Source organism: Corvus moneduloides, chromosome 1, assembly GCF_009650955.1.
Source record: "Corvus moneduloides isolate bCorMon1 chromosome 1, bCorMon1.pri, whole genome shotgun sequence".
NCBI classification, from domain to species: Eukaryota; Metazoa; Chordata; class Aves; order Passeriformes; family Corvidae; genus Corvus; species Corvus moneduloides.
In genome coordinates, this window is record NC_045476.1 from 107,396,642 (window position 1) to 107,411,856 (window position 15,215).

The 15,215-nt window shown below is 36.4% G+C and overlaps 1 protein-coding gene across 2 annotated transcripts in view; it reads right to left on the reverse strand.

Annotated features, from left to right (window-relative positions):
• LOC116449627 (cadherin-7) overlaps positions 1-15,215 on the reverse strand; it is a 92,685-nt gene that overhangs the window by 21,550 nt on the left and 55,920 nt on the right. For both annotated transcript variants that reach the window (XM_032121338.1, XM_032121328.1), the window contains exons 7-9: positions 6,656-6,909; positions 2,745-2,881; positions 287-408 (exon numbers count right to left, since the gene is read on the reverse strand). In XM_032121338.1, coding sequence (XP_031977229.1) covers positions 287-408; positions 2,745-2,881; positions 6,656-6,909 — 513 coding nt within the window. The remainder of the gene's footprint in view (positions 1-286; positions 409-2,744; positions 2,882-6,655; positions 6,910-15,215) is intronic.

A 15,215-nucleotide genomic window follows, 5' to 3' on the forward strand; every position in this document is an offset into this window, starting at 1 on the left:
TTCCCACTTCCCACCACAGTTAGGAGGAAGTATGTATTTTTAGTATTATCCAAAATTAGATGAGTTAAGCAAAATGTATCAGTTATACCAGTAAGAAAGACAGAGACTTTAACACTACTTTCAACTAGTAATTTTTATACCTGCATCTTTCTTACTGTTTGCTTGTACTGTTCACCAAAGCTTCATTTTTACTCTTATGTTTTTTCTTTATCTTAAATCTGGAAGGCTTTCATAAGGAATGATTGCCTATCTGGTAAAAATAAACATAAAACCTATCAAGACATACCTGACCAGGCTGAGCATTTTCACAGACAGTTGTCTCATACTCCACGGCAAACTCAGGGGCATTGTCATTGATGTCAAGGATAGTGATGGCTACATAGCCTCTCCCAATCTGTGCTGGATTCTCTACAGGAAAAAGTCCAACAAAACAATTAAGAGAAGATCCCTGAAAGTTATTCTAAAGGTCATTATCTTTTTCATTTGCATTCTTCTTTTGGATATGCATGTCATATCAATTATAATCCCTCCCTCAAATACATAGGAAGCTCTTGTCTTGATCTTCTGGACCTCCAGCTGCTTCAATTAAACTAAGATTTTACTCTCAGGATAAACTGGAAATCTAACTCACTAATCACAGCATTGAATCACATCACATGGAAGAGCAAGATGATGTAAAATCATCACCAAGCTATCCAGAACATCACTGTTCATACTGGGAATAGCATGGTTATTATGGGTGCAATGTTTGGGGTTTCTTTCTGAAATTCAGATGGGTCTGTCCATTAAAAAGTCAAAACCAGAATTTTATCAGCTGTATATAAGCGAAAAGAAGACTGCACTCTGAAGCAAATCCCAAAGTATTTGAAGTGCACACGCAACTATTTCAATACTGTCATTTGTGGTGGCCAGTGAACATACATTACAAGAGACAGAGAGTTTTCAGGAAGACAAGTCCCTAGTACTACAAGAACCTCCTGAAATTAGGGTGACCAGAAAGGCTTCTCCCAGGATGCCATGTTCTGTTACGGTACTCTATCCCAGTTTGGATTCCCCAGCTGGCTGTCCGCCTCTACCCCTTGTCACTCTCCCAGAGCTTCCCCACTGGTCCCTGTTCCCTAGTCCCGCCTTTTCCCCACCCCCAGATAAAACTATGAGCTTCAGGACCGTATTGGTATTTGTCTCTGCACGCTTTAACAGTGTAGCAGCAATAAATGCTCCTGCCAGAACGCACGCAAATGCCCTCCTCAGCTCTCTGCTACCGACTGTAACACTGAACCCACCCGTGCTTCTGTGGGTGCACACGGGACCTGAGCTGGGCAGGACAGTATTAGTCATTAACATGCTGAACACTTTAAGTATGAATCACATCCTTAAACTGATACTTATCTCTAGCTAAAATATGAGTATGTTCAGGGTCCAAGGGCATAATTTAACCTTAAACAGTAACTGTATTTTGGACTAAGCATAGTAATATCAGTGAGTGCAATACTTATTTTGTTTCTCTTTTGGAGCAGGGAAAAGAGATGTTATAATCCTTTTTTACCCCAAACAGTGATGTTAGTGTTATAGCAGGACAAAATGAAAAACTACAAAACTGCAAATATGTGTCTGTCTTTTTATAGTGTATTGCAACCAAGTTTTAATAAATATTTTAAGCCCCAAAATGTAAATCACAAAGTTTTTTTGGTTTCTTTTTTCATTCCACATGTGAAATACCAGAGAAGTAAGCAATTTTGACACCAAATTTTTCTTTTACCGCACTAAGCCTATTGAAAACCAAGCAGGTATGAACATAAATTAAAGCAGTATAAGGTTTTGCTTATGCTCCTAGACTCTCATTTGTGTCAGGTATGCCCTTTGTCTACCTCATCAGTTTTGTTACTACCCAGGAAAATTTTTGGTTTCCATTTTGGGTTTTTAGACCAATGACTTGTGATAACACAAGATAAATTCATAGAGACACTAAATGATAAATGTTAACATTCAGGTTAAATGTTATATTAAGCTCACAGAAATCAAGAAGTGTTGATTTTTACAACAGCAAGCCAGAGAACTGATAACTCTTTTACTCTCACAGCCCAAAAGAGAAGTATTAAGGATGAAATTTGAAGAAATAAATTCTTCAAATATAAAAGCAAAAATATATTGTTCTTCACAGAACGCATACAAAGCTGAACAAGTTTAGGTTTGAAATGGCATTAGAAGAATTCTTGTACCCTCTTGAAGCATTACATTTTTAAACACTTCATTTTACATTGGAATAAGATACCAAATACAAAATAACTTCTCCAGTGGTACCTTAAAGTCAGGAAAATGAAACCACATTAGCATTCACATCCTCTTTTCTTCATACCTTCTAAGAATGCTGTGGTTGACCAACAGCAATCAACTCTGAGTGCCCTCACTTGGATGGGGTAACCAGTCTCCCCATATCTTCCACATCACTTTTCCTCTATTGACACTTGGTAGGAGACTGCTGACTTAACATATTTCAACTCCCTTTGTACTTGTCTTTCAGAAGACAAAAGAATATGCAAGGTATGAAGCAAATGAAAGAGCAAACACCTAAACTGTTGTATTTTTAAATTTTTATTATATAGATTTTTTTTGCATTAAGTAATAAGTGATTTTTGTCTGCCACGGTTTGCAACTGCCACAATTTCTCTGAATGAAGCTGATCACAACCAAGCCTAAAGCTTTACGCACAAACTGTTGATAAAAATCTTGCTATGGATACTTACGACTTTCCATGGCCAAAACTGTGATATTATGAACAGCATTCGTTTCCCTGTCCAAAGACTTGGCAGTTGTAATGACTCCACTGTTGGCATCAATATTGAAATACCTCTCCAGGTCTGTGTTTCGATCTATCGAATACCTAGGTAAAGGATGAAAGAAAACTTCTCATTTATTACAGCTTGTAAAAATATTTCATTGATTTCTTATTAGAGGGAAAGTGTTTCCACTGTTTCCTTAGTTTGAGCATTGTTCAGTCCAGTTTCCCTGGGGCATTAAGAGACGCAAAGCCACATGCAAAGGTGAGAGAATTACACAGTGACTTGTGCTGACAGTGGTGGGCTCCACTTCCACAGTGTCCTCTTAAGTGAGGTTATAGGTATTCCGCTGTCTTTTCTTTCTTCCTCTCTGCTGTAAGTCAAACTCAGGAATTAATCAAATAGCATCCTCCAGAGAGCCAGCTAAGGAGAAGGTGAGTTGGAATTTGCTACAAGCCAGGCAGTGATCCCATGGGGGCTGGCAGCCTGAGCACAAAGCTTTCTATTACCAGCAGAAGAGCCCCTGAGTCACCCAGAGCTGAAGGGGAAGGGAGAACAAAGGAAGATGATGCAGACTAGGGCCAAGGGATTGCATGTCATCACTGTCAGCTCCTGATGCTTTACTGTCATTAGACAAACACAGGCTCATGCCCTTAACTCTTCGGCTTAACATATCTTTACCTCCCAATTTGTTTTAGGAAGGGGAAATGAGCTTCTTAGCAAACTGCAAATAGAGTAAGAGAAAAGGTCAAAATGCCTGTGGGTGATTTGCTTATATCCCTTTTGAGAGAAAGGGACAGTTGATTAGGCAAATTTAGATTTACAACTGGAATATTCTCAACATTAGATTTATTATTGGGTCAGATTCTTGCACTCTCATTCAGGTCAAGTATGTACTCCAGAGCACTTCCCCGTACTCAGGATGAATTAAAATGTCTGAATCAGATCAAGTGTGATCATTGCAATTACTGTCACACTGATAATATATTAAATTATTGATATAACACAAACCAAATTTCTTGAACAACATAAAAAGAGAGAATTATGGAAGACAATTAAAAAATGGGACTTCCTAGACACAATCTTACCAAACAATTTGTTTGTTCTGTGTTGCAATACACCATCTTCTTCTTTACTGTATTACTGTTTTTTGAACTATCCCTCTTAGCTCTATAATCTAAGTGCAGAGACTTGTTACATAGATAGAATTGTTTTGCTGCATTATGTCACAGCGAGAGAGAGACTAACGAGTTGTAACAACAACAGTAACAGCAGTTTTCATGGATTACTGCTTTCCCTCCTTCACTTTTTCTTTTCTTCTTTCATTTTGTGTTAACTGTAGGCCATTTTTCACTTTATTTCTTGCCAGCACTGATGTTTATTTGGTCAGTGCTCTACAGCTGCTTTGTGGCTGGCAAGTTTCCCCATGAGACGATACCTGTCACCTCTGCTGTGTAGTCAGTCTTGGCAGGCCTCATAGCTAAGATTCAATCTCCTGCCAGATTTCCCTTAGAAATCCTTAGATTTCTAAATTATTAAGACTATCACTATGCAACTTGAAGAGTCAAAGGAGAAGGAGGAGAAAGATAAGGAGAAGGAGAAAGAAAAAGGAGAAGGAGGAGATGGAGAGGTGAGAAAGATGAAAAGGAAGAAAGCAGCAAAGGAGGGAGACAAGGAGGGAGACAGGGAGGGAGGGAGGAAAAGAAAACAAGTTACATAAATTGAATGACAGATTCTTATGAAACAAGGAGAAAAATAATTTTATGCATAGGAAACAAGCAGTTTCCCTTATTTACGAGCATTGTATCCATACTCAAATTCTAAAAGAAAATATTTTAAATACTTTTAATCCTTTAATTCCTCACAGCCATTAATACTTGAAAATCTTTGAGCTGCAGGAGTTTAAATCCTTTATTTAAGCTAGTTCAAACACCAATAGTTCTCTGGACCTTATGAGATAACCTTTTATTTTCAAAACATTTCTATTTTCCCTAGTCAAGGTTTTGTGTCTGATCTTGTAATTTCAACATTTTCTGAATTGTAACAAATCAGTTTTTAGTATCAATATAATCCAATGTTTGGAAGTTGGAATACTTATTATAGATTAATAATTTAAACTTCTTAAACAGATCATGAAAAGTTTTATGCATTAATCCTCCTCACATTCCAATTTTAGGTGAATCTGTCTCTGATGTATCAAAGCATATGCAGAACAGCTTTAAATTATGTGATCTTTCAGTACCTTCGACAATATACATAGCAGGTTCACAAGGATATAGATAAATCCTCACTACTTTTCCTTTTTGCTCTCCCTCAAATTCCAAACAACTTTGAAGCAGAAGGAATCTTCAAGATGTTAGTTGGTGATATAACTAATTTTTATGCTGGAATTGTAAAAATTAACAAGATCAAGGCAAATAAACTCACCTCTATGTTTACACAGGACTCAAAAGTACTATGACCATGGCCTGCATTAATGGAACTGTGTTTAAGCCTAAATGATTCTGCTAAACCAGATACTATACACCAGATGCTAGCATCAGTGCCAGAAAATACTGCCACAGCAAAGAAAGAGCTCAGCAAAGATAAATTTCACAAGTAAATCCATGCCAAACATTCATCCAGGACTTGTTTATACATGATAGGAATCAGCTATTTTGAATATGTTGCAAATATATAACGAAAGAGATAGAACACTTGCATCACCTCTAGGAGTGAAACATATGCTTTACTTTTGCAATATAAGATCACTGCTTTAGAAACACACTATGTTCCCAAGCTCATTTTCAATGCATGAAAGGAAAGACTTAACATCACCAAAACAAATGACATCCGAACAAGTACCTGCAATGGTCTTTCCTATTTATGCCCTAAGTGAGCAATAAAAACAAATGAAACTAAGCACTATGTTTTGTGTATGTGTTCCTCCTCCTGCAGGTGTTTAAATTCACAGAGTTCCTAAGTCATAACCATTACTTGTTAAATTCTTTGCATGTTCATTTGAGAATTAATATTCTGCATAAGAAAAATAACAAGTAGTTCATTACTGGTTTAGCTAAGGTGGTGAGTCTTTGCCATTCAGCTCTAACCTTAGATACAGGCAAACGTGATTGAGAATTTGTGTTCTCTTATGGTTTCTTAAAGATCTTGGACATTATATTGTGGAAGACTTGCCGGTTTTTCAGACACTGAAGACAAAGGAAGAGGGGCTTGACAGCTTATGAATCTCCAGTGATCATATCTCTTCCCATTCAAATGGAAGATATTTGGCTGCAGAAAAATTTACAAAACCAAAAGCCTTTAACCATCCCGACTAGAACAGGATACATCTCAGCCTGTCCGCTTCTATCATGTAAAGAGTTTTACTAATGTTTCCTGCTGTGGGACCTCAGCTCTGGTTTACCATGTGGGGATTTATGTCCTGTTCTATTCTGATTCCTAGTGCACACAGACTGTAAAACATTATTCAAGCATACACATATATTATAATTTTTGATCCTGGTTGATTTAAGAGAACATAACTTGCTATAGATAATAATAGGCTCTTCCTAAGCTTAGAAAGTAATAAACATGAGTGATATTTTTAGGTGATATTTTCTTTTGGGGTTCTGAAACTGTATCTTCTCTTCTTTGTTGCACAAAGATTTCAATATATATTTTTTTTCAGAGGTTCAGGTTATAACAGGTTTTTTCAGAGGTTTTTTCAGAGTTCAGGTTATAAAAGTCAAACCATGCAAACTCATACAACATCTGAATCTCCCCTCTGTAAGGGAATAAAGCTTATTCATTACCTTCAGTGTAACCAAAACCCCTCCCACCACAAGATGAACAACTTCAATGCAAAGGCTGAAAAAATAATTAAGACCTCTTAGAATTACCTGACAGGACTATTTGAGGCATCTGGATCATGGGCGGCTACGGTTCCAATGATAGTGCCAACCTTTGCTGCTTCAGACACCACCATGGAGTACAAACGTGAAGTAAACACAGGTGGCTCATCAACATCTTCTACAATTATCTTCACTGTTGTCATATCACTGAAGGGTCCCAGACTCAGGAAACGAGGGTCAACATGCATATTGGCTGCTTCTATCCTCAAAGTATAGCTTGTCTTAGCTTCAAAATCCAGCTCCTATATGGGCAAGGTTATTAGGAAATTTTATTATTCAGCAACGTTGACGCAAAACTGTTTCGCTTAAAACTTTCAGTAAAAACAAAATTACCTTTGCCATTTGTATACAACCAGCACCTTTGACTGAGAGACCATATTTGATGTTTTTTAGCTTTCTCAAAACACTATTTGCAGTGTCTCACTAGGTGAATATTCTGCAATGACTTTAAAAATAAAGATAGTTCTACTTCGTGAGTGAAACAGATTTATGAGATAATGGCAAAACTTTCTGTAACTTCTGTGAGGACCAAATTCTCACATATTATTTCACCACTGTGAATTAATACTTATTTTTGTCTTATTAATATTTTATCTAAGCTAATGGCAAATACAATGGGACATACTACACAGACATAAGAACTCGATCTTTTCAGGTTACTTATAGGTGAAAACACCTCATTCAGAAAATTGTAGGTGGGATTTTTTTATTTTAAATTTCCTTGGAATTTATTGGTTTTTCATAGTATTTGGATTGACTAAACAATTCTTTCTTCAAGCTTTTATAAAATTGCGTAGAAAATGTGGCAATTGCTTAAATGACACTGCTTATATGGCAATATTTTGTACTGCAATGAAGCCTGGAGATTGTTTTGTATTGTTTTGCTTATTAAGCAAAATGCACATTTTTTTTTATACTTTCCTTCTGCTTTAATTTTCTTTGATGGAAGTACAGTTTCTTTTCAAATAAATACTGCATTAGAATCAAAAATTACCCACCACAATAAATGAGATATCTGTGATCTGGAGGACAGTCCAAAAAGAAGAAAATTATTTTTGAGGGAAAAAAAATCATTTTAGCTCACAGACCATTACTGAAAGAAAGCATCAAGTTAATATTAGAACCATTTACCCTGTATCTATAGTCTTACTTTGTCAGCTTGCACCAAACATCCAGCTAACTATTCCTCTGTAATTCCAAGTTTAATCATCAAAAACAGCAGCAAAATACCCAAGCACTTCTAAAGCTGCAGTCTGGTTACTCAATATCTTCAAACTCTAATTCCAAGTGTATAAAATAGATTAAAAATGTTTTACTGTAGTTCTGCTACTGAATACATCATAGGGATCTGAGAAGTGCTTGCAAATTAATCCTCCAGCATCTGCGAAACATTCCAGTATTCACTCAGAGGAGCAGCAGAGGTGAAACACACATCTGTTGACCTGCAAGGGCCTAAGTTCTCCATCTAGTTACAGTGGGATAAATCCCAAATGAGCATCTTAAAGTCAGCGATTATGCTGATGCTATAATACAGCTGCAAACAGTCTAGATTTAAATATGAAAAATGAACTGCAGCACAGCACACTCAGAAAGGCACTGAACTTTTACAAACTCTGTGTGGCAGCAAAAGGCTTCTCCGACTGGGATTACGTGTGATCCTCACATTATGCAAGCACTTACTTCTTGCATTGAATCAGAGTTGCAGTATCCATAGCTCTAGGAAAACAGATATGCTGAAATAGAAAGGTTGTCTGGATACTTGCCACTCTACTGGATACAACTGGTCAGTATTCATTAGTAAAGCATGTTTATTATTTTTTATTTTCACTTTGGTTTTATATTTAAGTACAATACATGTGTTATGAAACAACCTCACAGCCATAATGCAAATGCAGTGTGATACTGGAAAGATGAAAAATGCCCCAGAAACTTCATTCTGTGGTGATAACAATTAGGCAAGTGATATGACCATGAGCAGCAAGGTTAAAGAGAAGACAAACAAGCACACAAATATCTTAAAGCATCACATTATCTAATAAAAGCAAACTATTAATTTAAAAAATTATAACCTGAAAAATCAGCATACGCAATAAAGAAATGATAACCTGAAAAATGTCAAAGACAAAAGGCTAATATTTGTTGAACTTCAAAAAAAAAAAAACAAACCCAAACCAAAACTCCCCCTCAATAAACAAAAACACTGACCCTTTAGCAAACAGTATATTTTCAGTCAAAATGTACAAAAGTATTTAGTGGAGAAAGGAAAGCTAATTTGTCCCCATTAATGATATCTGTTGAAATAGGGTGACTTAGATTACAGAGATATCAAACACATGGAAATATATCATGAAACTGCAGACAAGATTGCTTCTTCTGCTATATTAATGTCAACAGCACAGTCCTTCTAAGTAGAAAAGATTATGAAATCTCTGATTTAATAGACACAATACATACAGCACAATATATGTAATTGAACAAATTAGATACATTTTAATTTTAATAGACTAGCACAACAAAAAAGAAATACTATTTAAATTAATTTTAAGACACCCTCAAGTTTCTGTATTGATTAAAGAAGACTAAGTTAGAACTTTATTAACTGAAATCATAAAAATGTGGTTTTTCATGTGAATGTTTATCATGAGGGAGTGTTAGACTAGTAGGGAGTTCACCAAAAATACACTTTCATTAGAAAAGTATTTCCTCATAGAAAAGGATGAAAAAATAACAGTGGTGTAGATGCATATTCTAAACAGCCTTACTTACTAAGAGCATGTTCAACCTTCTTTAATGTAGCCATGTACATCTAAGAAAATCACCATATGGTGTTTAGAGTGATTGTAGCAAAATTCTTCCAGGAAAGAAATCAGCTGGTCTAGTTGTGAATGCCTGTTTTTCACCAGTCACTAGTAAGGGAGTCTCAATAACTGAAAGAAGTAAACATCTGCTCTCAGCAACATGAATCCTTCCCTAGGATTCCCTCAGATATCTTTGGGTACCCAATGCTGCTGACAGTATCCAAAATATATAAGGATCCTTGTTAACAAAAAATAAATAAATAAATTTTAAAAATCTAATCTGTGTACAGATACAGTAGAGAAAAGTTGATGTTTAGAAGAGGGTAAGTATGGATTGGCAAAGGGACTTTACAATATCAAGTATTACTGTGTTATGCAGTGGAAGTAATGTTTTATTTAAGCTCTTTCTAGTAGAACCTGGCTCCTGTGGGGTGCAGCAATGCCTACAAAAGCTACAGTCATCGTCCTCAATCTGTTGCTCTACGATACACAACCTTAGCTCCTGTGAGGAATACAGAGGTATCAATCAGGGTTTGAGGCAGAATATAATCTAGGAAAAATGAACGGGATATCTAAGGTATGATCAATATGCAATGACTCTTGACCTGGCGTAAATATTTCAACATTTCTTAGCTAATATAATGAAGAAATTAGATGCTACACACACTAATGAAAGACAGAAAGTGAACTGAAAATATTTTCCTTTTTTTATTTCTTCTTATCTAATTATCACTGGTGTCTGTTATACAGAGAGCATTATTTAAATGGCCTTCGGATTGTGCCTTCGTTATTTCCTGCTATAACAAAAGCACAAGATTCCAGTGATGGAACACCAAGTTAACAGACTGCAAATCACTACATCAGTGGTGAAGGTTAAACGGACAATGTATACTTCAGTCCTTCAGTACAGTGAATAGCGCTTGACAGCTTCATTAATATCTCTGCATTAGTATTATCTGATTAGATCTTGTGCAGGATCCATTAATCTTTCCTTTTTTTGAGGTCTGTCTTTTTTTTTTCTTCTTTTACTTTTAAGGATTAAGAATTTTATCCTCTCTGAAGGAAATTACAAAACAAGTCTTCTATTTTAGAGAGGCTGGATATGAAGTTATAACTCAAGGAAAGCCCATTTTTATAATGTTCATTTTTACTGTATGGTAACTTTGTAATAATGCACTTTTCAGAGGTGAAAATCCCATTTTTAAGCCCAGTTGAGGTTTTATATTGAAAACTGCAGTACATCAAACAAATGCAGACAATCTCTCAAAGGAACCATGGAAGCCTCAAGTTCTTACATTGTAAACTCTGATACAGAATTGAAAGAAAAATTTCTAGCAAAAAAAAAAAAAAAAAAAAAGAAATGTTAACAGTAATGGAAAGATAGCTCTTCACTCAAAAGCTCATGCATAAACCCTCTCCTCCCCCCACCCCCATTTTATAATTGCCAGTATTGCTTTTAGAATGAACTCAGGTTTTAAAATAATCTCTTAGCAGTCAATTTCTATGTGAAAGTGCTTTGCAACATTATTTTTCCTTTGACATTCAAACTGGTTGGTGATATTTGTGTTAGGGCTGCGTATTGAGGGTAGAAATGAAGGCAAAGTGAGCAAGAACTCTACCATGGGAAATCTTAATGCTTGTCACTTTCTGCAGTAAGACATTGCAACCCTAACTCCACAGAGTGTTTAGGGGTTTTTTGGTCTTTTTTTTCCCCCCTTAAGTCAACTAAAATCTCTCCATAGACTTCTGAATGGCTTGAATCACATCTCATAACATTTCAAAAAGTCGCAAAAATAAAAATATACCTTGCAGCCTTTTTTTATTATTAAATTACCACAACTACTTCAAGTAACAAATATTTGATAAAGTGTAGGTGGATACAGAGCATCTGTTTTAATCTTTAGATGTTTTACTACTAAGATATTAATATTACTGAAGTCTAACTTTAGCCTGCAACTTCGTGAATAAAGTGAAATCTGTACTTATATGATGCCTTTTTTAGTACACTATTTCTATGAATAGTGCTTTGGAAACCACAAAAAATAAGGGTTTGTGTATGTATTTTGCTTAGAAAGTGAAGCCAAGTGAAGCCAAGACTCCATTAATATGTATTACAATCAGGATTCTGAATCAAGATGTGAAAAATCAACATGAATTCACTTCAAAAATAGGTTTGCATGGACACTTCAGAATCTGTTGTATTAAATGACTGGATCATCATGCACTTCCATAATTGTTCCTTCAATTCTAAGATTTCTACTGCAGAGAAAAATCTGACACATTTTTTAGAACTCCAATATATGCAAAAAAAATTACACTTTTTCTCCAAACACCCTCACCACTGTGAAATTGAGCTATGCAAATGATCTCAGTCCTTACGAACGGAGCACTGATAGCAGTATGTAAATTACAAATGAAACCACAGGAAGGAATTGATCCTACTCTACAGATGGAGAACTGAGTCACGGTGTGAACGAAGAAAAAATTTTGAAATACGTCTAAGAAATATAAATGCCCAATTCCTTTTCATAAACTCTACAACACTTCTTTTTTTTTCTGAAAAGATCACACAAGATGAATGTTTTCCTAAATCCAGCTTAAACGTAAGTTACACATCTAGTTTAGTTTTACTTTGGAATTGGCAGCCCATGACTTCAACAGGTGCACTCGTCACTGGGTTAAAAACTGGCTGGCTGGCCGGCCAGGCTCAGAGAGTCGGTAGTGAATGGAGTTACACCCAGTTGCCAGCCAGTCACCAGTGGTGTTTCCCAGGGCTCAGTGTTCAGTCCAGTCCTGTTTAATATCTATCAAAAATTTGGATAAGGGGATTGAGTGCACCTCAGTAACTTTGCAGACAACAGTAAGTTGGGTGGGAGTGTTGATCTGTTGGAGGGCAGGAAGGCTCTGCAGTAGCATCTGGAGAGGCTGGATCAACGGGCTGAGGCCAATTGTGTGAGGTTCAACAAGAAAAGTGCAGGGTTCTGCAACTGGATGACAACAACCCCTGCAGGCTGGGGGCAGAGTGGCTGGAAAGCTGCCTATCAGAAAAAGAACCTGGGGGTGCTGATCATGAGCCAGCGTGTGCCCAGGTGCCTCAGAAGGCCCATGGCGTCCTGGCTTGTAGCAAAAGCAGCGTATCTGTAAGGACCAGGGCAGTGACTGCCCCCCTTGTACTTGGCACAGCTGAGACCACACCTTGAGTCCTGTGTCTAGTTTTGGGCTCCCCACTCAGGAGGTGCTGGAGTGTAGAGAGAAGGGCAATGGAGCTCATGAAGGGTCTAGAGACTAAAGTCGTATAAGGAGTGGCTGAAGGAACCGCGGTTGTTTAGCCTGGAGAAAAGGAGGCTCAGAGGGAACTTTATTCTCTAAAGCTACCTAAATGGAGATTGTAGTGAGGTGGGGGTCAGCCTCTTCTCCCAGGTAACTAGGGATAGGACAAGGCAACACTACCACAAGTTGTGCCAGGAAAATGTTCAGGCTGGACATCATGATGACTTTTTCCAGTGAAAGGGTACTTAAGCATTGAAACAGGCAGCACAGGGGATCATCATCCCTGGAAGTGTTCAAGAAATGACTGGATGAGGCACTACAGTCTAATTGACATGGTGGTGTTCAGTCAAAGATTGGACTTGATGAACTTGAAGGTCTCGTCCAACCTTAATGATACTATCCTATCTATTTTAGTATATAGATAGTATTTAAAATACTATCTATTTTATTCTGTTCTGTTCTGTTCTATGATTTACTACAGAGACTGTGCTATGGTGTAGAGATTAGCCAAACTCACATTATTTGCAACATCAGAATTGTAGCATGAACTGCTCTGAACAGGATAAAAATAAAAAAGATCTCTTCTGCTTCATTTGACAAGTGAGAACTTTTCATTTATTTGTTAGTGTTATTTAACAAAAGAGAAAGTAAGTAAATAAAGGAGTGGGAATATTTCCACAGGGACTTGTAGCTACTAGGCAACAAATTGTATGAATATAGTAGGTTACAGGAAAAGACCCTTATTAGCTTTCCTACCAGTTTCCCACCCTCCCTTTAAGCTGAGAATATTACTTATGGGTCTCATTCACGTTTTTTATAACAAATTCTGAAGAAAGAGGAAAAACGAAGAAAAAGAATCAAAGTTTGTCTTCAAGAATTTTTCGTATCCTATTTCACATTATGACATATGAAAATAGCCTAAAAATTACTTACACAGTTTTATATACCATTGTAGATGAATGCGGGATACATTTTTTGCATATGAATTCAGTTAACATATTGCAGAAGAGAGCGATTTTGTTTATTAGTGCCAATAACCAAGTAAATGGTGCAGCACTGTTTTACTAGCTTCTGTCATTAGATGAACTTTTAGCTTCTCTAATCCTACAAAACCCAATACTACCCAGACATAACAGGCTGTTATTATGTGAGCCATAACTCCATGAACAAAATTAGTCCTTGTCCTAAACATTTAAAAAACGTTGTGTGTGGGGTTTTTCATTTATTTGTTTTTGTTTGATTGGTTTGTTTTGGTTTGGGTTTTTTTGGTGGGGGCTGGGGGGTTTTTGTTTAGAATGAAATTAAGCAACTTCCTGTAATACGTGAACTTCACATCTCATTCATTTAATCCTGATTCAAATATCCTAACTGGGACAAAATAAAATAAGGTGTGATGAGTATGTGAAAATCCATATGGCTGCAAAAACTGTACAGTGATACACATGCTTCCTAGTTGTGCTGCATAAGGTAGTACAATCCTACTCTTTACTCTTTCAAAAGATAAAGACCAAGTGGATAGAAACACAGAGAAAGCTTTCTTCTCTTGTCTGATTCCATTTGGTCAAGGAAGTTATTGCAAGAGTCCCAGACTATTGTCAAAATGTTATTTTGAGCTGAGGTTTAGTCTGGTAGCTGATCTACACTGACATTAGGCACTAGGTAGCAACAGTACTAGCATGTTCAGGAACTTGTAATCCCTTGTCTTTCCGTGGCTATAAGAACTATGAGCAGAAATACCACTACTATTCAGAAAACAGCACTGTTCTCTAAATGTTTAGAGAAAAATACATCCTGAATAAACTGTGCAAGCCAAAGAGATATCTGGGTTTATAGCAATGCAGAAGAGCTATAAACAAAGGAAGAATACACTCCATATATTTCAATGAATATCACTGTTAAGAGTAAAACCATAATTTTTTTTTTCCACTGAATTTGGATGTTTTGAAGTCTCTGTGTTACAGGGTGCAGAGAAGAAATATGTTCAAACATGCATGGAAAACAATCCAAAAAAACCAAAAATTAAACACACACAAATCTTATTTGTATCTTATTACAAATATTAGGTGTAATCTTGAGATACACCTAACCATGTAACACTTTTCTCTTTCTAGTATCGTGGTATTTGCTATGTCTCTGTTTCAAACCGGATCATTTTCCTGCGTGTTTTGCTCATCCTTGGGCAATTTCTTTAATACTCCATAAAATGAATATTGTGGAATAAAAGTAAAAAAGAACATAAAAATCTTGCTTTGCTCAGTGAATTCTTAAATCTCACTTCCCACAGTTTTCTTTTCTTTCTTACAAAAACTCTTTCTTTTTTAATTTAATGCTTCTCATGTGTTAAAAGAAGTGTTAGTTTTGAGTGAAGAAGTCAACTTTCAAAATTGTCTTAAAGTATCTTATCCTTCTAAAAACAGAATGCAAAATCCTCAGCTTGTGTGTGGAACTCGGATAACCAGGCGCCAAACTTTCTCCACAAC